General features: G+C 39.7%; 2 protein-coding genes and 1 long non-coding RNA gene across 14 annotated transcripts in view; all 3 read right to left on the bottom strand.

Annotated features, from left to right (window-relative positions):
• inpp4b (inositol polyphosphate-4-phosphatase type II B) overlaps positions 1-1,852 on the bottom strand; it is a 224,257-nt gene extending 222,405 nt beyond the window's left edge. Inside the window, exon 1 of one of the 2 annotated variants that reach the window (XM_034891446.1) lies at positions 1,715-1,852. The gene's annotated coding sequence lies outside the window, so the exon portion shown is untranslated. The remainder of the gene's footprint in view (positions 1-1,714) is intronic. The other variant, XM_034891449.1, reaches the window with a different exon arrangement.
• An 867-nt stretch (positions 1,853-2,719) lies between these two features.
• Positions 2,720-27,141, bottom strand: part of gab1 (GRB2-associated binding protein 1) — a 51,843-nt gene continuing 27,421 nt past the window's right edge. For 4 of the 11 annotated variants that reach the window (XM_034899322.1, XM_034899311.1, XM_034899392.1 and 1 more), the window contains 12 exons: positions 19,425-19,553; positions 18,593-18,758; positions 15,340-15,565; positions 15,071-15,163; positions 13,791-14,473; positions 12,129-12,223; positions 11,011-11,311; positions 8,714-8,806; positions 7,495-7,588; positions 6,758-6,881; positions 4,660-4,788; positions 2,720-4,563 (listed from right to left, as the gene is read on the bottom strand). In XM_034899322.1, the coding sequence (XP_034755213.1) occupies positions 4,405-4,563; positions 4,660-4,788; positions 6,758-6,881; positions 7,495-7,588; positions 8,714-8,806; positions 11,011-11,311; positions 12,129-12,223; positions 13,791-14,473; positions 15,071-15,163; positions 15,340-15,565; positions 18,593-18,758; positions 19,425-19,553 (2,292 nt within the window). In that variant the 3' untranslated portion in view covers positions 2,720-4,404. Of the gene's footprint in view, positions 4,564-4,659; positions 4,789-5,730; positions 5,807-6,757; positions 6,882-7,494; positions 7,589-8,713; positions 8,807-11,010; positions 11,312-12,128; positions 12,224-13,790; positions 14,474-15,070; positions 15,164-15,339; positions 15,566-18,592; positions 18,759-19,424; positions 19,554-25,741; positions 26,000-27,141 lie in introns of those variants that run through there. The other 7 variants (XM_034899384.1, XM_034899332.1, XM_034899359.1 and 4 more) reach the window with 7 other exon arrangements.
• Positions 12,772-13,525, bottom strand: LOC117961039. The gene is made up of 2 exons (XR_004660290.1): positions 12,975-13,525; positions 12,772-12,911 (listed from the first exon to the last, which is right to left on the bottom strand). It is a non-coding gene; the product is annotated as an uncharacterized LOC117961039 (long non-coding RNA).

Genomic DNA, 27,141 nt, shown 5'->3' with positions numbered 1-27,141 from the left:
TAAAAGCTACAGGCTCAGAAATGGCTCATTTTGGGACTGACTCTAGTAGTTGTAATTCTGCACCAAGGCTGCATTTCAGGAAAGAAACTTCAGATATGGTATTAAGGGACCACTAAGGTTTATATAAAAGCATCCATCTAGCACCATGTCACGTGACCTTTAAATGTGACCGTAAAGCCAGCTCATGTGTTGCATTTGAGTAAACTAGAGGCCTGTACTGAATCCATGATAATTAGCTGGTTGAGATATTTACGTCAATAGACACACATCACCGATATAAGTCAAGTTAATAAGGGACGGACCTGTACATGCACATATTTAAAATCCACCCATTCCAGAGGATTCTCTGGGGTCTTTGCATCCCACTATGACAACCTTTGCTTCAAATAACCACCTCCACATTTTGCAAAATGAATATTTCTTCATTTATCTGAAGAATGCAGCACATTTACAAAGATTTCAAAAAATGTGTGTCGAGTGTAGGTCAGTGCTTCAGGGCACAATTAGGGGAGTGTTGAGCCTTGGTTAGTACTATTATAAAAATAAAGTGCATGTACCCGAGTGTAAATGAGAAGGTAATACAATTTTTCAACCCCAAATTACCCCTGTAGTGGCTCTTTGTAAAGCATAGATTTCAAGGGCCTTTGTGGTCCATTGCCTCATTGCAGAAGATAAGCACTTTGGCCTGTTAAGTTAATGGTAAAGAAATTGTTGATTTAATTTAGGCTGTACTGCAGAGCCTCAGACAGAGTAATGTCAAGAGAATCAACTGCACTGAGGCAAAGGGAAAGGAGAGCCACATAGTTCTTCAAACAACAGCTCTATCTAGTGGTCAGATAATTAAAACTACAACCAGGACATCACAGATCTTTTTTCTAATCTGCGTTCCTGTGCAAGCTGACACTTGGTTTAAACTGCTTTAATTTCGAAAGATTCAAGTCTCTGCCATGACAATGACTTTCATACAGCGGTACAGTGAGAAATGTAGCAAAACTAAAAATAGTGAACAAGCAGATTCATTGCAACTTGGATGCAAACTGTAGTTCCTTTGACACTTTAGCAGTGCATATTTTACACAGCGGAAACAAACGGCTACACCTGCTAAATTTACTGTGAAAACAACGTTTCAGATATTTGACGAAAGAAATGTTAACACAAAGTCCAATATGTGGTGTTTCTGAGGCTTTTAATCACCTTCCTGGACTTCCTTAGCTGTAACGAAGGTGCCATTTCAGGTCAAAATTTCTAGTTTCTAATCCTCACTGTAGTGAGATCTAGGATAGGCTTCGTGTACGTATACTGGTAATTGAATAAAGTGTCAAATTAATATTATTGTATATACTATGTAATACTATTGTATTTTTTTTAAATTGTAAATGAACCGGTAATCTGAAAAAATAAAGTACTCGTTTGAGTTAAGATCATTTTGTCGAACTAGCTACTAATTCTCAACTAATTTAGTCGTTTGCCACCTTGCTCCGTCGCAGATTAATGCTAGCTAGCTAGTTAACGTTAGCAGTTAACCCAACCTGAAAAACCTGATGGTGGTTCAGTTTGTGTCCCTGTTTTGCATTTGAGACTTCTATATTAACGTTTGCCAACTTAAATTTGTGTGAAGGAGTGAGTTGAGCTAATGCTAGGCATTTCAGAGACAATGTCTTTCTCAATGAGATAACGTTAAGCCAATACGTCAAAATGTCTTATCGACACTTACCGCTGTTTTGAAGACGTTTCCAGATTCTTGCAAGTGGAAAAGAAAAAAAATCCCTTAATTGCTACATAATTTCATTCAATTTTAAAGAATTTAAACCCGCTGTGGAAGTAAGGAGTGCCTTACTGTTTAGTTAAGTTAATGGCGTATTAAACAAAAATGGCCACCGGAAGCGAAACTCCTTTTCCCATCTCGTGTCTTGTTATCTTTAATTAGTATGATGCCGCACTGTTTTATAATTTATGCTATTGTGGCATTTTGTATGTGAGAATTTTAACATTAAAGTTAAAGGGAAAATGCCGTAACAAAGTTTTTATAATTCTAACTATATCTACCTGAACTACATTTACAATTATGTTAATCAAATTTCCCTGAAGGTTATATTTTATATTATATCATAATCATGTTTGCCCATGTCCAAAAAAGATCATGGCTCGATTCCATACTGCCAACTTTGTTGGTTAAAGAAGTCACAAATATAGTTTAGGAAGACAGCTTAAAATATTTGTTTCTCAGCTGTCGGAGTAGCCTACATTAGTTAAAGACAGATATAAGCCTTAAGGGAAACCAGAAATGCACAAACTTTGGATATGTTCAGTTTACCTACTTATTAGGCGATTGAAGACATGTACGAGGTGGTTTGATCAACAAGTATTCTGATGATAACATCATACTTGCAGGATGTAATTGCTCAGTATTTCTAGAAAATCTAGTTTAAAAAAAATCGTATTCATTATTTAGTTGTTTATTAAAACTTTGCCCTTGACAAAATCTAGGAATTAAAAGTTACTTGCATGCCCCGTAAGCTTGTTTAACTATCAATGTTTCAATCCGATCCAATGTGATTTAAATAAAAAAAACACTGAAACAAAGAACACTCATCATACACAGGACATAATCTTACTTAAACATTGGAATTTTTACTTCCCATTTAATTTCCCCCACTTCTCTTTTCCATTTTGATTCCCTCATCATAATGGAAATCCTATTGAAAAAACAACAAATGCATAAGAGGATGGATTTTATTTAGTCCACTTTTAAAATTTACATTTTCTGTCAAGATTCATTAAAAAAGATAAAGCATCATCGGCCTTGCAGTCCGTATCACAAAGAGACTGCAATGAGGAAAGAGTGAAGTAGAATGAAGATAACTTAATAGGCACATTTTTTAAATGATACATGTTAATCTAATTGATGGCAAAATATGTACAGCTATGATTTTTATCTTGTGGTAGCACATGCTTGGGATTTCTGAGTGAGAGTTCACAGGTTAGTAAAGTACAGACTTACACAGACATAAAGACATTTTCACTGTCTATAAAAAATGTATCAAGTTGACTACATGAGGCAGTCAATTTCCCAAAACTGTATGCCAGTTCAATTTGAAATAAATTAAACCTAAGATGAGAGAGAAATGAGGAATATCAAAGAACTTGTGAACATAATTGACCGGCACTTTTCAAACTAAGCATTTTAATAGACCTTAGCTAATGTTCCTCCATATAAATCAAGAATACTGAGCTAAAGTGGACACAACATCCACCTGATGAAATAACTTGAAAAATAAATTAGAAATGGATAGTTGTATTATTAGTACCTGATTTTCTCTCTCTAGCCTAAGTTTGATACCTTTGTATAACTTATAGAAAACCTGTCACGTTCTTTTCAAAACTCACAGTAATTCATTCAATAATCACAAGTCCTGATACCACCTAAGACAGGTACCGGATTCTACGCTGCAGAATCCACATACCTTCGAGTCAAACACGCTGGATATTCCATACAAATAAAGGACACTTTTAGTGTTTATATACATAACACTTTTGTACAGTCTTTAAACTTCCATTATAACAGATTGAAGCATCTCCATGTACAAAGTAAACAGAAATCAAATCACGTTCAGTGGATTAAACCTTGAGTGAATCCAAAGCTTACATTGAGCATTTGGTTACATGTAAAATGAACAAGTTCAACTGCCTTTGCATTCAAAGAATAAAGTAATAAAACTATAAAAATTCTGTCGTACTGGGTTATCCTGAGGATCAGGTTTGAAATCTGCCTCAGGCACAGATCAGGGTGAGTTTCAGCAATTCAAACCAACTCAGCGAAAACATTGTAAAACTGACCTGTGACTGCTGCCCGTGGAAACTTCACTCTGCTCAAACAGAAGCTACTGAAAAATCAACACTGTTAACCAGCTATGCTAAGTAGTAGAGTGTTGCACTGATACAGTATTGTGATCATTTTATTATATGATTTCACTTACACTCCAAAATAACAAATATTATTATAATTTAAGGAAATGTTAACTGTGGATCAGCCCACCGGCCATAGAAAGGTGAAAAAACTCTAATCCGATATAGGAGGCAGTGAATGTTCAAAGTTTTGTGAGTCTGCTTAATTCAAACCCCGAAGACAAGTCCAGTCATTCCACCTGCTTTCATACTGCATGCAGCTTATTCCTGGCTCACCAGCTTCCTACAACTGTACACACAGTGCTGCCCTAGATCTGACAGCAGCGTAAACTAAACATAGATGGCTACAAAGCTCCACTGGCCCTAAACATTAAGGATCTTGCTGAGGTGAAACATGACAACTGGACCGTCCCAAACCACAAACCAGAGCCTACACTAGTGTAAATGCCCCATTGGTTTGGCAGTTTGGGTGGTGGGATGGTGGTTGGGACAACAGGGTCACTTGGGTCCTTTGGAAAGGGTGTCTGTCTCTGTGGATTGGCGACCGTCGTTCCAGGCTTCCCGGGTGCTCTTAAGGGCCTGTGTCCGTTGCTGGTCCACAACTACATAGTCAACACGCTCATCTGACACTGCCATTCCAGTCCCATTGCTTTTTATCTGGAGAATGAAAACATGAAAAAGCTCAGTATTAAAGATCCTTTAAACTGACTCGTGAACACATGGCTCAGAATGTGGGAACTGATAAATTCTTACCTTCCTAGGTGGGGTAGACTTGCCAGGGTCAAGATCCAAATCCAGGTACTCCACCTGTTTGTCTCCCTTTGGCTTCACCATAGGGCTGCTCCCACCATCAGCAGTCATGGGGGCACCAAGCTTCATGTTCTACATAAGCCAGGAAAGAATGCTTTTATTGACAGAAGAACACTGAGTCAGTGACAGTGAAACAACAGCTTATAATTAAATATAATCTAGCATTGTCACAATAACCAACATTTGTTTGCTAAGATTTAATTTGATTTCCCAAAAAGTTGGTACTTTCACAAAGTATGTTCTGAGAGCCCAACTTCAGAGGATTCATGGGGCAAGTAGAGAATAGCAGCACTACTTAGAACTAAGTTGAACATTATGTTTAATTATGAGAATAGATTTGTTTAATCAGTAAACATCTTTTCATGAAGCTTGTCGGATCAAACAGGCACCAGGCTGGCAGTTTGTTCGCTAAACCATGAATTCATAATTTTGCTGATACAGCCAACAAAAATGGCCACCAATCCAACATGCCAAAACTCCAGTTGCTTCAAAGTTATCCAATAAAAAACAAATAACTTTGCAAAGCAACTCAGATTTTTACATATTTTAAGTATGAATTCTGAAAATGTTTTATTTTTATTATTTTTTTTATTATTATTTAGTTTATAGTGCTTTTACTAAATTCTTATACTGAAACAAAGCACTGGGTCAGTGACATCACTTTGTGATTACATCAAATTTAAGATATAAGAATTCTGGTATTGTGACAACACTAAGGTACATATTGAAACTATAGGTAATGTTAATTTGATATTACTACAAGTGGGGTGGAGTTATTAGAACTAAGATGGTGGCAAAACTAGGACAAACTAATTGTAAAGAAAGTGATGGGATCTAAGAATCACTGCAAACTCGGTATCCAAGCCACATTTTCTAGCAGGTGTTGGGGAGTGATAAAAGCACAGCAAAGTATGTACTTGCTGAATATCTGATCTAATGATAACACTGGAAACGGGTAACCTCTGGAGTTCTGACAGGGCAGGCCATGCATGTCTAACCTGGCACCCTGCTCACCTCCTCTACGGTGTCAAGTTCCTCCACCTCCCTCTTAACAGGGGTGATGGGGACTGTGCAGTAGAAGGACTCCTCTCTACACAGAGTGAGAAGGAAGCCGTGACAAAGGAAAAAAAGAGAAAGAGCAGATGGTCAAGAAAACAAATGCAGGAAAAAGAAAATGGATGAGGCCAGAGCCTGGTGAAGCCAAAGAAATAAGGAACTAGGGAGAAAGAAATGAACACGAGTGATGAAAAAACAGGAAGTCAGCAGACAATTTCATAGCAAATGTTGGAAAAGGTTAAATTCTTCTAGCAGGAAAAACAGGACAATTATACAGTACATCTAATACCCAAACTGTAAGAGAAAGAATCCCAGACAACAGCAATGTTATTCCATCTTTGGCTGATGTACCAATTATTATTCTGGGTACATTAGCCAATTGTGCATGTTTCCACAAGCTTTACTCATTGACTAAAGTAAACCTCATTTTGATTACATTTGAACCAATGCCTAAAACAAAAAGCCCAACACAAAACTGGATCTTTTGAACTACAGTGAGGGTACTGATTTGACAAAACAAGCATTTTCTTCAAAGAACGCACTACCTGAAAAGCGAAAATAGAGAATAAAGGAAACAGAGCGGCAAAACAAAAGGAAACTGCAAAGGAAAGAGTGTTGAGGAGTCCATCTGCAGCAACCACAAATTTGTCTACACTAATGTATGCCTTGGGGAGAGGAGCAAGAAATCGTTTCTAACACTTTCTGTACAACTATTACAGCTTAACATTCTTGGTTGCATGGTGTTCAACCCTGAAAACTTTGTCTGACTCATACAAACTCTACTGCATTTATGGTACATCTGTTTCCTGTCTTTGGACATTATATGTGTATAATGGTTGTAACAAACCCCGAGAAAACCCATCACAATAAAAATCAAATTAGACAGTCAGCACATCTTTTTGTAGCTTTGATTATCTGCGATTTAAAAATAGAAGAAAAAAATCATGCAACTTCGTATATCAGAGGATAGTTGTGTGTTACATACTGGTTCATCTGTGGACATATTAGAGACCATGGGTACATAATTCTCATCCCAGTCCTCAGAGTCAGTGCTGGAGGCCGTACTATGCACTGACGGGGGTCTCGTGGGCATTGGAAACCTAGAGAGACTGAGCAGCATTCACAATTTTTACACACCAACTTCCAGACAAACGCAGTCTCTGGTGAGCAAAAAAACATAACACATAAGACACAAGAGCGAGAGCTATAAACCATTGCAGCCAAGGGAGTCCCTGCAGCACAAAGCACAGAAATACACCTCACTACAAGTCTGAGGCATATCCCGGACCAGTTTGTATGAGCAGTGCTACTTTGGTCTAAAGATGACTACAGTAATGTATGAAGTGTTAGTGCCTACTTATTTAGTTAACTGTATCCACTACAAAAGGGAATGTTCACACCAAATAAGATTTGTACAACAAAAATAGAAAAGAAAATCTTTGTGTGGGAATAAAACAAGCAGTTGGAGCAATGCACACCGTTTCCGTAACAAGATCAGCTGCTTTAGTCACCCTTTTATTTTCTTGTGCCTTGTGCTCCACTGAAAAGTAACATTTTTCTTAACATTGAAAAGCACTCATCTCCTCCTAATAAGAAGAAACAAGTGACACTAAAAAAAAATAAAAATAAATAAAATTCTAAGCAGAGTAGTGTGAACAAGCCCTTAGCTATTGGCAAAATGCAGAACTATGAGAAAAACTGAAAATCATTTTAGATACTTACTCCCGAGCAAATGACCGGGTGACAGGCGAGCGTACAGGCGTACAGGGCTCCTCCCATTCCGGCAATGGTTTTATCTCCAGTGGAGCGGGTCTTCCTGAAGCAAGGTACACATACCAATCAGTCACCGCTTCCTTAAGCTACATGTATGTAAGGCTGACAAAGGTCAACGACAGGCAACGTGCATAAAATGTGGAGTCAATCAACTTATGTGTTCATGTAATTCTTTCCAATGCAGATCCAGACTTGAACAAATGACTGCATGACGAATGTAAATGTGATCAAGCTAATTTTTTGAAAAAAAGAATCTGAATGTATCAGTACTTGTTTAGAAAAATGACAAACTGTAGAGGAGAAAATACATCAAAAAGTGCTTGAAAAAATACAAACATCTTAAAGAAACATTTAAAAAGGCTATTTGCAATGCAGCTCTTTTTATTTCTTTTTTCTTTTTAAAAATTACAAAATCATTACTGGATTAATAAATAATATTTGGCAGCATCAACAACATACTTTATAAAGAAGGTAGCCACTGCCAATACATACTGTATGTACACAAGCAGGAGAGATCATCTGTGTCTCTCGTTCTTTCATTAGATTATATCATTGTTTAATTTCCTCCTGAGGACTTATGCACTACTTTCCAGAGGTATGGGAGTGTTTAGTGACATTATTTCTGTTGCGGCTGCTACATCTGAAAGTGTGTTTTGGAAGCACAATATATTAAATAAAAACACCAAAAGAAATGTTTGGCGCAAATAAAATGTTAGTGTTTATTTGGTTGACTGCATGTAAGTAGTCCCATCAGAGTGAGGGGATATTTAGGTAAGGTGGTAGTATATTCTTAGCAGCATGTTGTGACTCCAAAGCTGCATCAAGTGCAATCCCCTGTGCATCAAGTGCACACTCCCCCCCCTCCTGCTGGGATTTAAAGTAATAATACTGGATTATTGCAACAGTTCTAACACTCACGTTATATTCTTAAACCTATCTGGCTAGCTCTGAATGGATGTGCTAATCACAGACAGCAAATATTAGAAAGGTACAGTTTAATTAAGTCTGGTTCACACACAATCTATCTCTGATAGAGCCAACAGTGCCAATAAACAAGAGGAATCCCACAGTACACAACATGCAAAGAGTCGAGAAAAGAAGAGTTTGGACAGGTCAAAGAATGGAAAGTTTTCAGATACACAATGACAGTTCAGTGTGGAGTACCTACCCTTGCGTCGTCCCCTCGGGAATTCACCTACGGTTTGAGAGTCGGTTCGCTCTAAACCGACACCTTTTGCTCTTATTATTTTAGGACTCTGACCTGATTGGTGAAAGAAGACTTTGCTTATTATAAAGGTTTGGGTGATCACAACAGTTAAGCCCTACTGTAACAACTGTCCTGCCGTGCAAGGCAGAAGACGAGACTTTGCTGAACAACAAAACTACACCCTCATGTACACCAAATCACCTTATTCTGCTGCATAGTTATCAAGGGAGGATTGTCATGACAACAGCAGACCCATACTGCCCAACATGCAGCTCACTCCATGCACAACGGCTTCCCACACAAAGACTGACATCACAGCTGTGCATGCACGACGAGCTGTGTACAAGCACTGAGAGTACACTGAGAAAAACCATGTCATGTTGAGATGAGCACATACAAATCTGCAGTAGCTTAATGACGAGACACAAACTGTAGCTCCTTTTACATTAAACACAGTGATCGCAACATTTCTTTAACTGCAGTGCCGACAAGAGCAAAACCCTAAATGTGCAACAACCTCAAAGTAAGAAAATTAATTTCAGTGACATCACATATTCTGGTGGTAATTAAGAAAAACCTGTTTGCTGGCCTTGACCACAGATATCAACACTTTCACAATATATGGTTAAGACAACCAAAGTAGAGAGAGAAGTGCATAGAAGATGAACATAGCTGGTAGTGAGTTGAATTAGTCCACAGTACAGCACAGGAACGTTGCATGGCTCATGGTGAATAAAGAAAAGAATTATATTCAAACAAAGAGCTTGTGATATTCTACTTCAGACATTCGCCAAAAAGATTTGTGTCCATATTTTGAATTCACTGTGCTTAATGCCGGTCCATGTGATGTTTCTAATACAAAATACAGCAGCAAGCAGATCCAAGTTGCCTAAGTCTAACAGCCGCGCAGCTGAGCACACTATATTTTGTACCAGGAGCAGTGCTATTGAGAGTTAGCTCTAAACTATAATAATATTAATCTATATTTGTATAGCACCTTTCAAATAATCAATGTGTATTACGTAACATTAAAATTTCTTAACAAGATGCTATCAGAAGAGGAAGGTAAATCACGAGGGGTCATCACCGCTCAACACTGTGAAAAACATAGTAGTTACACGTCTCTTAACTTTCTTGAAAACGGTTAATTATGATGGTGTGATGAAGGATGGGAAAGAAGTGATAGAGAGCAATAAAAACTAAATGTTACTACAAAAGACACCATACTGTTCCATACCTATAGGATAAAAATGTAATGCTGGCAGTTAGGGTTTTTATGGAGTTTATACATTCTGGAATAAACTTTGTCCAGCTCACTGCATCAGACAAATTATTTAACATACATAATATATAAAGGGTTAGGAGTACTCCCCTGTGACATAACAATCAAGACAGTGTAGAATCACTGTATAATGAGCACTGTTCAAATTATGGCTTTTTTGTTGTTGTGAAATGTAAGTAATGCCCTGAAACTAGTTGGCTTGCAGTACAGCATCCAGATGACTTGGACTAATACAAGTAATCATAGAAAAAGGCCACAAGTGGTGCAAAGGAGGACTCCCCACTGGGAACTGTTAAACTCCTTAACACCTCCTATTTACTTTAATGACATCAAACAGCTCTGTCTTTTGGTTTGCTTACGTGATGACCCCGTCTCCCTGACATTCTTCACTTCTCTTTCCTTCTTTGTCCATTACTCAGCCTTTCAATCTGTCCGGATTGTAATTCCCCTTGCTATTAGGTCTTTCATCAAAGAGCTCAATTCAGATGAAGGGAACAAAGGGGATGGAGGTGACAACTCCGGGCTTTGGTCACTCCATGGCACAGGGACCAGCCCCCTCCAAAACGGTCTACAGGCCTCTTGAGCTCGGGACAAAAGTGCTTTTGACAAGGCGCATACTGTGTTGGATGTAAGAGGAAGCTACCACTAAACTAAATTATCAAGAGGTGAAATAAGCTGGTTAAGGACAGGCGCAGAAGAAGACAATGGCATTTATTACACCAGAAGAACCAAGGGAGACAAAATGAGAGAACACGTTGTGAAGGTGGCTTTATGACCATGAGCCAGCACTGTGAGAATAGCAGTCGAGTGTTAGACAAAGCATGGTCAGTTGGTGCATTAGTGTATGCTGAGCTGAGAACGTTAAGTGCAACAATACACTTCAGAACATATCAACCTCACAGAAAGAACTTGGAAAAAACCTACAGAATATACATGTACCAAGTCACATGTGCATGCACATCCATTTTCTTCTCACCTTTGCGGTCAGGTTTAAGATTTCGGTCTACAGGTGGGGGCTGGCATTCACTGAGCATTGGCCTACGAGGAGGGGTCTTGGGACTGGAGCGGAAGCCCATGTGGGCGGGTGGGGGGACCTGCTTTCCCAGGGAGGAGAACTCCATTGTGCTTGGGGTCATGGGCACATAGTTCGGTTCGTGCATCGGCTCCGACAAACTGCCTGAGTGATGGTGTGATGGGGAGTTGGCACTCATGGGTACATAGTTCTGGTCTACCTCTTCTGTGGACTGGCTGCCCACTGGCATCATTCCTTTGTTTTTCTGAGGGAAAAGAGACATGCATACAGTATGTGTTCAAAAAAAGGGGGCAGACTTCACTGGTATGAGGTTGCCTCTAACTCATGCCACAGGGGAGTAGTAACGATGTTAATCATGATCTTTACAACATTTTAAGTTTAAGTGTTGACACTCTGGTACGATAAACACTGAGCAGTCATCTGTATACACACTCGATTTTTGTTTTGGATATTGTTTTTGGCAAAAGAACTGAGACAATTCTGAAAGGCTGTGGCAGCTAATTAATTTAGGATGAACGAAAGAAATTAAAGCAGCAGCAAGTAACATAGGCACTTGATCACTAGCCCTAATGTTAAAGCGATCTATATTCTTTGCTACAAACTGGTTGCTACTAATTTAATTACTATTTCCTATTACACAGGACTGTAGCCATAGTTTTGAATGAGCATTTCATGTACATACAATATAGTGCTCGTTGTTACATGATAAAATAAAAAAAGAAGAAATCTGTTAGCAACAGAAATACAGAATACCATAATTTATGTAGATGGCTTTCTCTGCCACACTAGTTTTTTTTTTAATCTTTACTCCATGATGCGAATCTCGGTTGTGGGACAGAGATGGGAACGCAGCGTTTGCAGTGGGTACTGACTTTTGTAGGAACAACTGAGAACTGAGTCTGAACTTTATTGTGAGCAGAAAATGTGCCTTTTCTCAGTGCACAAGGTTTTTAAAAACATTCATAGGCACAGCACAAGGAGTCAGTCACTACTTGAAAGCCCACCAGTGTTCTACATAACATACATATTTACAAACCACTGACACTTGGAGCAACACTTACAAAGTAGCTGTTGAAGCTTTCATTGAAGTCAAAGGAGCAGGTTTTCTCAGAGGGGAATGATCTAGGAATGTCATAGCAGTCCTGGGATCCAAAATCTGCACAAAACAAACAATAAATGAAATTACCAAATATACATACAATTTTAATACACAGCATCATTTCAGATTAGACATTTAAAACCCAATGGTTTTATCAGTAAATAAAGTGAACTGCACATAATTCTCTTAGCAAGGCTTTCAAGCCCATTCATGCTATAGCATAATTTGAACAATACACACAACACAGGACTTACTCAAATACTGGATGTTTTCATGAATCTGCAGAGTATTTTATTCAGGGGGATAGAGCTATACAGTATGTAATGTCTACTGTGTAGCGCATTACTATAGTTTTTTGCATTCTCATTAGGCGCTGGTGCACTTGCTAATACATTAGCATTAGCAAGTGCACCACAGTGCACCACAAGAACCACAGCAGTGCTAGGAAGACCTTGTAAGGCAAATGAGAGTGTCAGCTGAAGGAGACAAAGTGGGGGAAGACCATGAGGGGAAAAAATTACAATAGGAAATGTATTTCCTTTGAAATACTGTAACTGCCTTCGAAGAAGCAAAATTACAGGGTCAGATCAAATCCTGTGCTCTGCACAGTGCAAATAATTTACTTATTCAATACTTCCTTGAAGTGTATTTTCATTTTGGTATCCCTAACACCTCTGCACACCTTGGTCTACTTATTGTTCATCATGATTCAGAGCAAAAATTAATCCTTCAACCCAGTCGCATGCTAGGAGAAATATTTACAGCCTCGACTACACTCAATGTGAACTGATGAACCTTCGATATTCACATTTTATGCAATAACAGTTTGACAGCCTTTACAAGTGTTTAGCACAGATAAGACTGGCTATGGAGTTTCACCAAAAACTTTAGACTCTCTTTGGTTTTTGTAAACACGCATCTTGCCACTAATACTTCTGTCATGACATTGGTCACCACAAGAGGGAGGAGTAAGTGGAAGAACACATTATGTTGAGCCCATACCTAATCCAGAGAGAAAGTTGTGTTCTATCTATTTGTAGCCTTCCTGGACAGGATGTTTAGTATTGATTTAAAATCACTGCTGTGAATGTAATATTTTATTAAAAGATTTGCTTTATTTTCTAATTTTACCAAACTGTTATTATAAAAGGCGCGTCATGTGTACACGGAATATTGTCTCAGGCTCTGATGTGTCAGATTTTTGTAGAATCTTCCACAGTGACGTGATTAGTTTATCACATGGACATGTAAAATCCTTACTTCAACAGATAATGCGTACATTACATGTATGGTGTCTTGTGTGTCAGATTTAGAGGACAACACCTATGCTCCCAAGGTTAGTGACGGTGTAGTACAGTATATGTAACTAATGCCACAAAATGGTCCACAGGTGAGGACACGCACGCACGCACACACACACACACACACACACACACACACACACACACACACACACACGTATATTTATATATATTTTTTTCAAATGTTAAAAATGTGTATCATAGTCAATATTTGTGATTGGACTTGCACAAACCATCATCAAGTTCCCTAAATGCCATGACTCTCAATCTTCAAGATCCTACAAACATCTGCAGAAAAATATCTGCAGTCTTCAAGCACAAACCTTTGCGGAGGCGTGAACAGTCCCCAGTGCCAATAGTGTTGCTGCGTAAAGCCTTATTCCCAGCACTAGTAGGCACACAGTAGTTTCCATCCGTCTCTGATGCTGAGCGAGGCACGCAATAGGTGTCCGTAGGTGAGCGCTCAGCAGGGGGTGGTGGAGGTCCTGAGGTGGAACTGAGCAAAGGCTTGGGTGGTCTGGGAGGGGGTACTACATCTCCCCCACCCTCTGAGCCTCCTACCCCTGTCGACACTGACAAAGTGCGGGGAACCTGGTAGGTACAGTTTGCGCCAGGTGTAGGTGGGATATCATAACTGATGGAAAGGTTACGCATCTGTGACTCCATTGAGGGCTTCCGTGACGGTGTGTTGAAGACATAGAGCTCAGAGCCATCCCCGCTGTCTGGATGGGCAGGAGGGGAAGAGGCTGACTTTGGGAGCAGCACAGTGTCCTGGGAGTAACTTCGAGGGAGGTGGTAAAGGCCGCCATCAGTGGAGAGCGAGGCGCCGTGTGATGGAGGCGAGTCGTAGATGGAAGAGGCGGAGGCAGGCGCTGGGTACTGTGGGAAGAATCCGTTGTGTGAGGTGTGTTTAGCTGAGCCGGCGGATGTGGGCGTGCGGTGAGAGGGGACGTTGTCATTCAGGTCTGTCTCTGACGAGGTAGACTTGGAACACTCAGCATGGGCTCTAAGAAGACAATACATATACACACCAGATGATTGAATATCCACAATTTAGGGAAGTTAAGAAATCCATTCAGCTATGGTAAGCCTCTACACAATGTCTGGAAGTCATTGTTAGGAAGATAAAGTTATACACAGAAAATAAATCACTAATCTTTGGCACCTGATGTGTGGTGAGTGTCTGGCGTCATAGGGTTGCCATACATCACACAGGTGGGTGCTACACATTTGTGGTGTTAGAGAGTAGTCTTCTCCCCCGAAGTGTCTATGATAAAGCTATATGTTATGCTAAATGTAATGAATTATTATTTTAGCATATCTTTTCCAGGTCGAGTGAAAGACTTGGTAGATATTTGGTAAATAAAGGCAATGACAAAATCAATATAATGTTAGGTAAGCACAACCCAGTCTGTTCTAAACTACAAGGAGGGGTAGTTACAAAACAAACACACCAAAACGTTAAAGGTTATCAACAGAAACCAGTTTAATCTACAGCATAGTGTATGAAGTGTTTGGGTGTCACTGTTGATCTGTCTAGTTTTTTCTTTTTAATACAAGCGTAGCACTCCACACAGGCAGGCAGTTGCAGCTGGCCACTTACAGACTAGCCTGGGGAGGAAGAGTCTTGCTCTCACACTCCTCCAGAAGCAAATACTCCTGGTCTCCCTCCAGTGGAGAGTGAAGCTGCACTGAGCTACACGACGCCACACAGCAAAGACAAGGAACAAGAGTGGCAGTACAGATGAAATGTACAAAAAGAATAAATGGGTTGGGAGAAATCTAGAGAGAGAAGCTTATGTCACAGTGTAGCACTCCAGCACAGTGAATACGGAGACTTGTACATGAAGGAACAGGAACAAACAAACTCACCTGTTGGGTTCAGGCTTTTTGCTCTCACAGTTGACCAGCCATAGGTAATCCTGGGGCTCATCTGAACTGGACTGAGAGTCCAGGTGACGCACTCTGACCGGCTGGTATGGAGGAGGCACACTGGACAGCATTGCAGGTGGGCCGACAATATGAGCCAGTGCTGGGTGGGGTGGGGTGTCCACTACCAGGCCCCCGATGGCTGACTGGTGAGCAGCTTTTGCTGCTTCTGCCGGAGAGAAACGAGAAGGCAGGGGTTAACTTCTCTCTCGGTTAATCTGTTGTCTCTTTAAGTATATCACACTGTATACAATAAAATGTTTTCCACAGGTGACTACAGATGAGGTGGGCCACTGTCACCAAATTAATGATCTCCTCCACCAACAGAAGAATTAATACACTTATGAAATGAAACCTCGACATTCACACAACAAAAGGCCATATAATGAATGAGTTACAGTATTGTTTAGACTATGATCAAGTGACTAAATTAATGACAAAAGAGGACATCAGGCTCAGCAGATGTCATTAAATTGCCGATTAGGCTCAGACAGTGTGTCTTTGGTGAAATGAATCAAGGCAGAATAAGGCACACATTAGACTATCACCAGCCAGACATTCACTTTATGTAAAACATCAGGTTGATGTTAGTTTGAAGGATCCATCAGTTCCAATATTCACTTTACCTGGACTTATTCCTCTGGATGGATGTATTTCATTAAATACAGTGGACATAGATTTTTTTAATGAAACTATTTCTTAAGTGTCTACATTTGCATTGGTCCTATTATCAGCGTAACAGATTATTAACACATTGTTGTGTTTTGTGAACCTATGGGTCCTACTGAATCATCGAAGGAAGTCTAGCTTGCTCCAACTTTGGATCTGTAATGCCCGTTGATTGCATGTGATGTTGGTGACTGATGATATTAAGCAGAAAATAAACAGTAAGCTGTGTTTGCCAATGTCAACTCTGGGTGAGTAAACTTGGACCCAAGATGTTTCCTACCAACCCAATTCCAGCATAACAGTCTACAGTCACCAGACTGACACTACATCAAGTTTATATCTCTATAATATCTGAACCTGAGCGGCGGTCAACTCACTCTGATCAAACAACAACAACAACTCAAGGACAGATCTCAGATATCTCTTTAGAATAGCTGAAACCCAACTCAAAGCCGTTAGTCTGCAGCTAAACACGGGTTCCCCTTCTTAAAAGATCCAACGAGCCACAAGAATCTATAACCTCACTTCCTACTTAAGTGGAAAAAACCTCTTCCAATACAACACACTGTCCAGCTTGAGGGGAAGGACATGATATATGTGCGACATGTGTGATATGCATGTGACACTGGCACTGACAGCTAATACCAAGTTGAAGCATACTTGTCAAAAAAGACACTATCATGAGTTAGAATTTTTAATTCTTCTTTTCACGTCCAACAAATTCATGCATAATATCAACTTAAAAGCTTAATTTGTTCAAAAACAGTCTGAATATGGAATCCCACACACTCCTTATAAGACAGCATTTCCTCAAGGTCTCTGCTTTGTCACACAAATATCAGAATCCTTTTCAAACCCCTTGTGCTCGAGCTGATTTTTGCACTCCACTTAGAGCTAAGATGGCTGATGCGTATGCTTTGGAAATCTATCTATGTATTCATTCCATATCTTTGTCCTTTCTCACAGTTCTCCTCCCACTCTCTTCTACAACTGACATTTCTCTTACACAAGGTTCCCTCTTTGTCTTCCTTTAAAAGTCAACTTCTCTCTTCATAATATATCATTTGCTCATCACTCCTCTTCTGCTATCCTTTTCCCCTTTCCCCCCATTTGTTTGTTGAAGCTGTAAGTGCTGATTCATACAGGAAAAGGAAAATCCCCTCTGCTCATACCCATTTATACCTCCTACACTGTCTCTCAGAGTCTTCGTTCCCCTGCCCTCCTAATTTGTTCTCCTCTAATATCTGGCCATGAAGCACTCTAGCATGGCCACACACGATAGAAGACTGGGAGTTGGGTGTCACACACAGAGGAGTGCAAATGAGCGCAAAAGGGAGAGCCAAGGACATTCTTTTGTGATAAGAATTTTGAGGTAGACTATCTGCAAGGATATTTGTCTTTAGAACCAGTTTCTTCTTGAATGGGCTGTTTGCTTGCAAATCAGGGTTTTAAGTTCTAATTACTGTGTTGAATGGGTGCCATGAATGCTGTTATCAGGGTAGCACAGAGGTGGAGACATAGACACAATTCTGTGGAAAAGATGACCTCGGAGGAGCATAATCAGTGACTCAGTAGCCAGGTTCGAAAAGTACATTCTTCACATAAAAGACTCTTAGTGGCGTGATATGTCACAGGGAATTACACTTAAATGCTTACAAAGCATTTGGAAGCTGTGGAAGGGGAACTAAAGTAGACTGGGATGCAAATAGCAAATCTTGCAATTAGGCTCAAAGACAGAGAGACAGAGAGGAGAACACAAGTTTGCAAACAAGAGAGAAGGAGAAGCAGATAAGAGGGGAAAGAACGAAAAGAAGGGTGGTGAGACAGACAGGCACACAAGGCTTTGATTATACAGTATTGGGAACAAGGGTAACGTGAGACTCGACACAACACAACACATGGATCAACACATGGATCATTAGATCTGGGCTGAGAACTATGCTGAATAGAGGCTTTCTGGCACATTCAGCTAGTTCAGCCAACTCCTTCAGAGACAAAGAGGCAGGTATGTGAGAGGCACGGCAGAGACATCAAAAGAGAAACCCTTCAAATGTAAAGTAATCAGCGTGTGAGCTAATGTTTTGTCTGATTCTGGTGATAGACTTGCCTACTGCTACACAGGAATTCAGATTTTCCTCAATTTAAATACATTATAGAAGGTGTTGGTGCATGACAAAATCAATACTGTACAGTGTACTGTAAAATAAACAATCATTGCTGTAGAGTGACAAGTGTGGTCAATAATATTAAATTTTTTAATAGCGGGTGAATTAAATTATATTTTACATATTACACAGTGCTGGTAACTATCGTAGTGGTAAAGTGTAAAATATGTCAACGTGTACCAGTATATCAGCTGGCTGTAACGGTGGACAGATTTCAGAGGATGGACATCACTCCGTCTGAACAACAACACACCCTGCATGTCTTTGTTGTAGACTGCAGTGTTTAAGATGATGTTACTGATATTTAATCATTTTAGCAAACCAGTGACGTGTGTGGTTAATTATCTAATTTCAATCCTTACCGTCATCAGTGGGGTTGAAACCACAGATGTCGCAGATGCAGCGAACCCACTTATTCATCTCTTCTTCTGTGTCAGCCACCAGGTAGAAGACACGGTCAATGGTTTTGATGTCGAATATGAAGCTGTGCTCCAAGTCCTTCTTGTTGAACGTCAGCCCAGCGTCCACCTGAAGCAAATAAAAATGCATCTTTATTATTATGACAACAGTGAAGAAAAATGAGATGACTAAATATTAGCCAGTCAAAGAGAAAGCTACATCACTGGATACGTAGTTTGTCAGAAATAATTAGGTTGCTGATTGATTTATTGATCTGTAGAAAAGCAACCATTTTGATAAGCGATTTACCTTATAGGTCATTTTTCAAGCAAAAGTAAAAAACATTCCCCAGTTCCAGCTTCTTAGTTGGTAGAATTTAGTCCCATTCTTTGCATTATTTGATAGTGAATATCATTGCATTTTGGACTGTTGCCTTTAAAAACAAGGTATCTGATTACATTTTGTCTTCTTTTGCATTGACAATTACATTCAAGTTACACATATGAGCCATAGTTTTCTGCAAAAACACTTAAAAGTCAAAGTTGGGGACTGTCAAATATTAGCATCACCATCTGTCAGGTTTTCAAAAGTTTGACTTATTTATTTCTTAGGGAAAAAATTGGCTTAAATGTTATTAATTTTAAATGCAAACGTTCCCATCACCATGATGACATGGGGTGCATTAACTGGGATTAGTTCAAATTGGTCTTAATTTAAATTAAGAATGAATCATATATTCAGAAATGTGGAACATGCCTTTTCAGTTCTCAGGCTGACAGTGATAAGAAGCCATACCTGCTCACACAAGTTGAGATCAATCACACGGATGGGCTTCTTAGCATGGTCATTCTTGTAGTACTCCAACACGTCTGGGTCGCCTGTCAGACGCCCACTGCGAAGAACAAACCACCGCTTCTTCCATGCCTGCAGAGAAATGAGGCCAGAGGTTACTGGTGTGTTCTCACAATGACTGCTCCATTCCCAACTGACCACAGGCCAGTCAAAAGCTTTATTTTTCTAGTTTAGCCAATGTGTCCTAGCATAGCTTGTGTCTCTGTATGCATTCTCCACCAGCTGCACTGCCCTGGCTGCAGAGGGAAGAGGCCAGCAGCCAGAAATATGTCTGGGATAACCAGAACAACAGGCACATAGTTTAGTCTAGCACCCTAACTGGGGCAAATAACCAAATCTATAAAAAGAAACCGGCATGGGTATTTTCTTTTAAATGGGATTTGTTGTCTGTGAGAAAAAGGTACCGCAAAACAAGTTTAAATTCAGGTATAGCAGATGGGGAAAAAAGATTTAAGCAGCTGAGATTCATGACTTCCCTCACAAAGATATAGGACAGTTTGGTTATTAAATATTCACCCTAAAAGACATTAGGGAGATGGTCAAGTGGACACCACTTGCATCCCGTCTTATTTGGGATAATTATCGCTAATATATTGATTTACATATTTTTGAATTATACTGTAACTTTCCCCTGTGCCACTATAATTCCAAATATAGAGCCATTTTACTCATGAGCTGGGTGAAAAAACAAAGCATACAGCTTCAGAACTTGTTCACATTTCATGCATAGCAGTCTTATCATGATGCTATTGTTTAAAAGATGAAAGGTCAGTGAGAGTAAGAAGTCTTTTCAGGCCTTCAAAAATAAATACAAAGTCAGAAGCAGATTCATTTTGGCACAACATCAACACTGTTCTGTTTTTAGATTGTGTGTTTCACCTCATGGTGTTTGTAGTTTTATTTAGAGAACATATCCAGGAGTGATTCATTGAAATGAAGACTCAAGAAGGTCATAAACTCTTGATTTTGCTGAGGCATGGCACTTAGACAGAATGTTTTTGTTTTAGGGCTTAAAATAAGCTCTCCACAAAATACAAGTAAGACTGGTCTGAGCGTTAGCTGGAAGATAAGAGAGCCATCCAATGAATCACTTCCATTATTGCTTGCAAAACTTGTATTTCTCATTAGAAAATTTTGAGAACATGTGTACTTGGTTAAGACAACAAAGAAATGCCTGTAATTTATTTTCACAAAGATCAATAAATGCCAAACTGACGTTTAAAGTTGCTCTACATTGCTTTGACTGCAAAGTGTTAAAGAAAGATGAGGACACAATTTAAAAATTCCAATTTTTAGGTAATATTCTGACATTTTTCACACCAGATCTACAGCGATGTTTGATTGTTGTGAATTATTTCTATCAACATCAAAGATTTAGTTTAGTAATTAATTTAGTAGAATTAATAGCAGAATTTGTTTACATTACTGTATGCAGTAAAATGTTGTATGCACTATGGGCTAAATATCTGCTATATCCCATATCTGGGTGGTATATTTGAGGAGGTCTCTCTAAAGATTAAGTTCCCCAAATGTGGCGTCAATTGAAACTGAATTGTGGGAAAAGTGTGGTTTAAGACGTTTTCAAATTTTTGCAAAAAGTAGAGGGGTGGACTTCAAAATTGCTACTGGGTTAAAGCAGATTAAAGTTTCTTCTCTATAGGGGCCACAGTTTGACGTAAGATGCGATGTTGTAGCATGTCCGGTTGATTTGTTGTATGTAAAGTTTAGAATTTGAGATGGCTGTTGTAGCGACACCATCAGAACAATTAGCACACAACTTGCACTAATTAAGTTTGGCATTGCACTGGGACTGTGTACAAAGATTGGTGAGTTTTTAATGCATTGGAACATGGATTTCTTTGGAAGAAGATGAAGAAGAAAAAGAAGAATATACACAAAAATAAACAAAATCCTGTACATCCACCACCACCGAGATCAGACAGATCAGGAAGGATACCAACAAAGGGAGGAATGCAAACTAAAGCTTCGTAGTTGTCTGGTGTAAGATTTTGACCATATTAACAATGCTGTGAGTGTTTTGTTTTTTAAAATCCTTTAGCTGTTTCTCAATCGACAGGGTGTCCTTTGTTAGTGGGCCAAGCCCCTGACTGAGACAGCATAATGAGCATCATACCTTTCCTTCTACAAACAGGATGCAGAAACAAACAGACCTTAAAATAGTCCCTGGATTTTAAACTGCAAGCAGAAAAACCTACAGGAGTCACATGGACAAAAACACAAACTATTAAATAGCACACACAGTTAATTGGAAAACACTATTCACACTTACATGTTACACACACTGCAGTTCAAAGGGACTGCATTCTAAAAATCCCAAACACACCCACATAGTCCAAACTACATATTTTGTGACAGGGCCACTTAAATACCAAATTAAACCGTAAAAGCTAAAGTGAATGTGCAAAAAACAACACTGATGTGTCTGTGTTGTGTTGGTGGGACAAAGACAGTGGGTGTGGATAAGGAATCTCTCTCTCTCTCTCTCTCTCTCTCTCTCTCTCTCTCTCTCTCTCTCTCTCTCTCTCTCTCTCTGGTAAATGACAAAGCACTCTTGGGTCAAGTTACCCTGTAGGGAACAGAAGGACCAAGAGCTTAGGTTACAGCGAGACCAGGCCCACCCAGGGTAAGAGTGTTGACAACTGGGAAACTTGTACATGCTGAAGACAGAGGCAAGTGAGACCTGTTTAACAAAACTGTTCAACAAGTCATTGAGTAGTAGTTCATTTTAAAAGCAAAAAACTGTGTTCTGACCATGGACGGTTAAAGAAGTGGACCAACAAATCCCATTGTTCTGGACGGAGACCAGTGAAGTCTATTAGAAGCACTTTTCCAGTGAGAGCTAGGCATTACTGCGCAGCCTCCAACTGAGCTTGGCGACGCAGATGTGACGTGAACAACGTGTCTGAAAGTCTTCTGGTAGCTTTCCCAAGAGAAATCTAAATCATTCCCAATCAGAGACGGAGAGCGAAGGTATATGTTAGGAGACAACATAGGCTAATTACTGCTAACTAACATACCAGTTATAGTTAGTAATTAAACAGCTGATGTTAGTCGAAACTGTCTGCAAGCTTCTCCGGCCAATGCGGTGATTTGTGCATTTGTGACTATGCAACAGTAAGTTGTGTGGTTATGACACAATCTTTAGCCTATTTTTACAAAAACATCTGCTACGGAGCCATAACGTGAGGTACAAGGTAATAGAGCATTTTATACATTGTCGTGTTTCTTTAGAAATAAACAATGGAAAAAAATGGAGTCTTGAAACGCTTCAGATATGAAGTTTTTCTCTGTCAAAGTGGCGCCAAAATGAATGGCAGTGAATGGGATGCTAACTGCAGATGACGGCTTCGTAGCATTAAAATGGCACCATAGGAGCTACGCTTAGATTGGAGAGGCTTAGCCCCTTGGTTCTGACTACGGTTCAGGAAACTGTTTTTAGTTTCCTTAGCACAGGAGTTAAGTGCTGACCGGGCTGGCTGCTAGTTGGCTGGGGGCTGAATGTGGGTGTGTCCCCAGGCCGGTGCTGTAATGATGGTGGATGGTTGCTAGCTGGCTGAGGGCTGACTGTGGATGGGTCCCCGGGGCCGTTGTCAGCTCTCATTCCGACTGAAGCATTGCAGTGCAGGTAGACTGAGGCAGAAAACAGGGATGTGCTAGCTAGCTAAATTACCATCAGATTAGTTGTCTAACTAGACAGTTGACGTTACTGATGAATTTGTGGGCTAGCCCAGAGTTGTGAGCCATTATCAAAACAATCATATTAAAAATAACTGAACGTGTTGAATAATGTCGTAATATTTATGTTGCCCACCAAGAATTAGCTAACGTTATAGACCAAGCATTAGCAATAGCTACTTGCTTGTCAACCAGCACCTGTCTACCAGCAGTAGGCACCAAAGGATTTTTCCTCATCAGCCCCCCTACAGGTTGGAAACAGGATTGTCCATTACTGTTATCATTACCATGTCTCTGAGACATCACAATATTGCACTAAGTGCAATTGCACAATAGTTTTTTTACATATTATTTTCACTTGACTACTACCACTCTTATTCTAATGCCACTCTTATTCTAACCCCAACCGGCCCGTCAGACACCGCCTACCAAGAGCCTGGGTCTGTCCGAGGTTTCTGCCTAAAAGGAAGTTTTTCCTTGCCACTGTTGCACTGTTTCTTGCTCTGGAGGAGACTACTAGAACTGTTGGGTCCTTGTAAATTCTTGAATGTGGCCTAGACCTACTTTATCTGTAAAGTGTCTCGAGATAACTCTTGTTATGAATTGATTCTATAGGTAAAATTGAATTGCATTGAATTGACTAGTTAGGCAGTTGCACATTTTGTATTCCCAACTTGTACATATTTCAAATATTTGTTCTTGGATTTTATCATATTATTATTATTATTATTATTATTATTATTATTATACGTATGTATGTATCCTAGTATTTCATTTATATTCTATGCTGTGTGACTGATATTTTGCTGCTTTAACACTGTAATTTCCCATTTAGTTGGGATCAATAAATATCTATCTATCTATCTATCTATCTATTATTCTTATGTCTCATTCAAACGGTGGTTAATGAACAACTGAAACAATTTTGGAAACATTATCTTAAAGTACAAAAGAATCTTTGGTGTTGGATTGATCGATATTGAAATCAATCAATAAATAAGGTCTGTGTTGTATAACTGTGTTGCAAAGTGGGAGGTAATCAATGACAAAACAATGCCATGTGGCAGAACAAAATATTATATTATTGAATTATGTTTACTGATTATAACTCTCCCCCAGTCATTATCATAGAGAGTACTACAAAGAAAAGATAAATATAGCAATCAAAAACAAGACAAAAGATAAATATATAAAATGAACTGTCCTAAAAACAAGTATAAAAGATGTAATAGGCTAAAATTAGTACATCAAGGAAATAATTAAAAATATATCAGAAGAGAGGAGGTTTCAACAGATGTTCCTTCCTGGAGCCAGACAGTCAAAATGTATTCATCTCATAATATTTGAGAAAAAGGTCTAAACTATTGAAATGAAAATAAGATGAAAATCAAATTGTAAATCCACAGATGACAGGATACTAAGGGTCAATCAAAGTTAGAAGAAGTGGTCTGCAGTGGAGCAGCCCTGGAGAGAATCTGGATCCCCTGTTTCTGGACTGCCACATTAGCATGGTTACAGACAGTAGTAGTTCTGGGATGACAAGCTGTGTGGTAGCTTGAGCATCTCTCCTCCATCTGTGGACATTCACACAGCTTTCCTCATGCCCAATTATGCAAACTTGCACTGTTTTATACCACAAAAAACAAAGTAAGAAATAGCATAACACAATTCTTTTTTACCTGATGAACAGGCCAACCCATCTACATACATGTAGAGAGCCACTCTCACCTGATGCAGGCGGTGTGTTTCATTAACTAGCTTCCAGATGCTTACACTTATATGAACAAGACATCAGGAAAATGGAAGAAATCAGATTAAAGGCAGGAAGTCAGAGAACACATTTACATGCAGCGCAATAACCCAGTTACTGTAAAATCCATGTTTACATGCAGCTGGTCAGTAATTAGATTTCTCCTCCACCTCCCACCCTATTTTTGAACCAATGTGGGCAGATTTTAAGTGTATTAGTGATATGCACTGTAGCCTAAAGTGTTCTTTTTATTTTTTTTTGCAAGAGCATTAGGACCGACAGTAGAGTGGGAGAACAGGCGCTTTTAGTGAGGCAACACAGTTTTTTCCTAATGTGCGATTGGGTCTGAATGTAAAAACTGACTCATAGAGACTCATTTGTTTCAGTATTTGTTTCACTTTGGTTTACTTTTGTTGGATACAGGAGTAATCATCTTGCCTTTAAATCCCTCTGAATTGCTTTTACTATGAGAACATGTTATGCATGCACACTCTTGTGCCAGACCTGATGGAAACCTGTTTATGTGGCCAAGAAATTACGGTTCTCCAGCAGAAACCTAAATGTGGATCACTGAGAATAAATGTGGTGAAAGAAAGAAACATTGACTGCACCTATTTCCACCTTATTTTGCAACAAACAGAAACTTACGCCAACAGAATAATTCTAAGTCTAAGTCTACACGTCTCTTGAAGTATGTGTAAAGACACTGAATATCAAAATGATAGAAGCCACTCTCCTAGTGCCACTAACACACTGGAACAATATGACCAGATGACCTTTGCCAAATAGTAAGCAGTTGTCCACCGATACATACCTCCTGTCAGACTCATCAAGGACATGATGAGGCATCTAGTCCTGGTTTTTGTTTTGTATATTCCATTACGGCCAGTGTTCAATCAATGGTTAATTCCCAACTGGTCCAAGCCAAATTGCAGTACATTTATTGCTGCAGGATATATCCATTCTAGTCTTCCTTAATACACCAACAGATTCTGAACCGTTCAGCTCACTCAACAATCACAGAGCCCGCTTCAGCTTGTAGGAGTCTAGTGTTCACTGCCCCAGGGTTGGGAATGGGACGGCATGGGACGATACTGGACTGGGATGGTGGGGGCTCCCCTAGCATGGCAGCTGTCCTCCCTAACCCCTCTCTATCCCCCTCCCCCCTTTTTTCTCCAAGCGTCCCAGTGTCTTCTCAAAGGGTAAGATGCAGGGAGACACAGGAAGACACCCTCTACTCGCCCACCCAGGGCCTACAGCCTATGGGGCCCAGACAGAGGGGGCATTGAGGGCTGGACTAAGAAGATGACCGGGGAAGAAAGGGCGGGAGGGTAGAGGGGAGATGCCAACTGAGTAGAGTCACGCTTATGTCAGAGGCCTTCTGACCCAACATCACTGGAGCATGACAAAGGCAAAGGTGGGGGAGAGAAGTAGGTAAAGTGCTTAAGGGGTAACAAATATGCAAAAATAGACACTAATGTGGTTTCAGAGAGAAAATAACAGAAAAAACAAGATGAAGAAGAAGAGAGACAGTCTGCATCATCCAGCACCAACCTCTGCATCTACAGGGGCTGGACACAATATTATGAACCATAGTGACATCTAATGCAATCCAATACAAAAGCCCTGGAGGACAGGGGTTTTTGTTAAACATGTTATCACAGTTAAGCTTTTGTTACTTCTACTTAATTTTTAAAAATGCTTACTTACAGGCCAGTCACCGGCTAGTAATAAGCCTAAGTTGGTTGGCCAGAATGACACTTTGGGTCATACAAGCTTTCACAATTAATAAGCGCACACACAAAAACATCTATATTTGTTTTTTATTTCAATCCAGAAGGCCAAGACAACGTCAAGAGCATGGGGCAATTAAACAGGGATGCACCAGTACAACAGTCTCAAAGGTTTACTCCAAAATGACACTGTCAATCTGGCTAATGGAAGAGAAAAAATTCAAAGGCCAAACCAGCGGTCTCATCATCATTTATCCAAACACAGTAAGAGTACAAGAAACAAGTACCTTCCAAATGTCTCTGAAAATAAATAGACATTTTGGGAAACAAGCCACAATTCTGAGACAATGTGCGTCTCCACAGCCACCAAGCCAGTCAAGAATTAGTCCCGCAACCCCTCGGAATACGACCATTTGGTGCCAGTTGTTGAGGTATCAATCTTTTATCTAAGCCACAGCAAGAAAAACTGGTGTAGTGAATA

Source organism: Etheostoma cragini, chromosome 2 (assembly GCF_013103735.1).
Source record: "Etheostoma cragini isolate CJK2018 chromosome 2, CSU_Ecrag_1.0, whole genome shotgun sequence".
Lineage (NCBI taxonomy): Eukaryota > Metazoa > Chordata > Actinopteri > Perciformes > Percidae > Etheostoma > Etheostoma cragini.
This window is presented reverse-complemented; position numbering and strand designations above follow the sequence as displayed.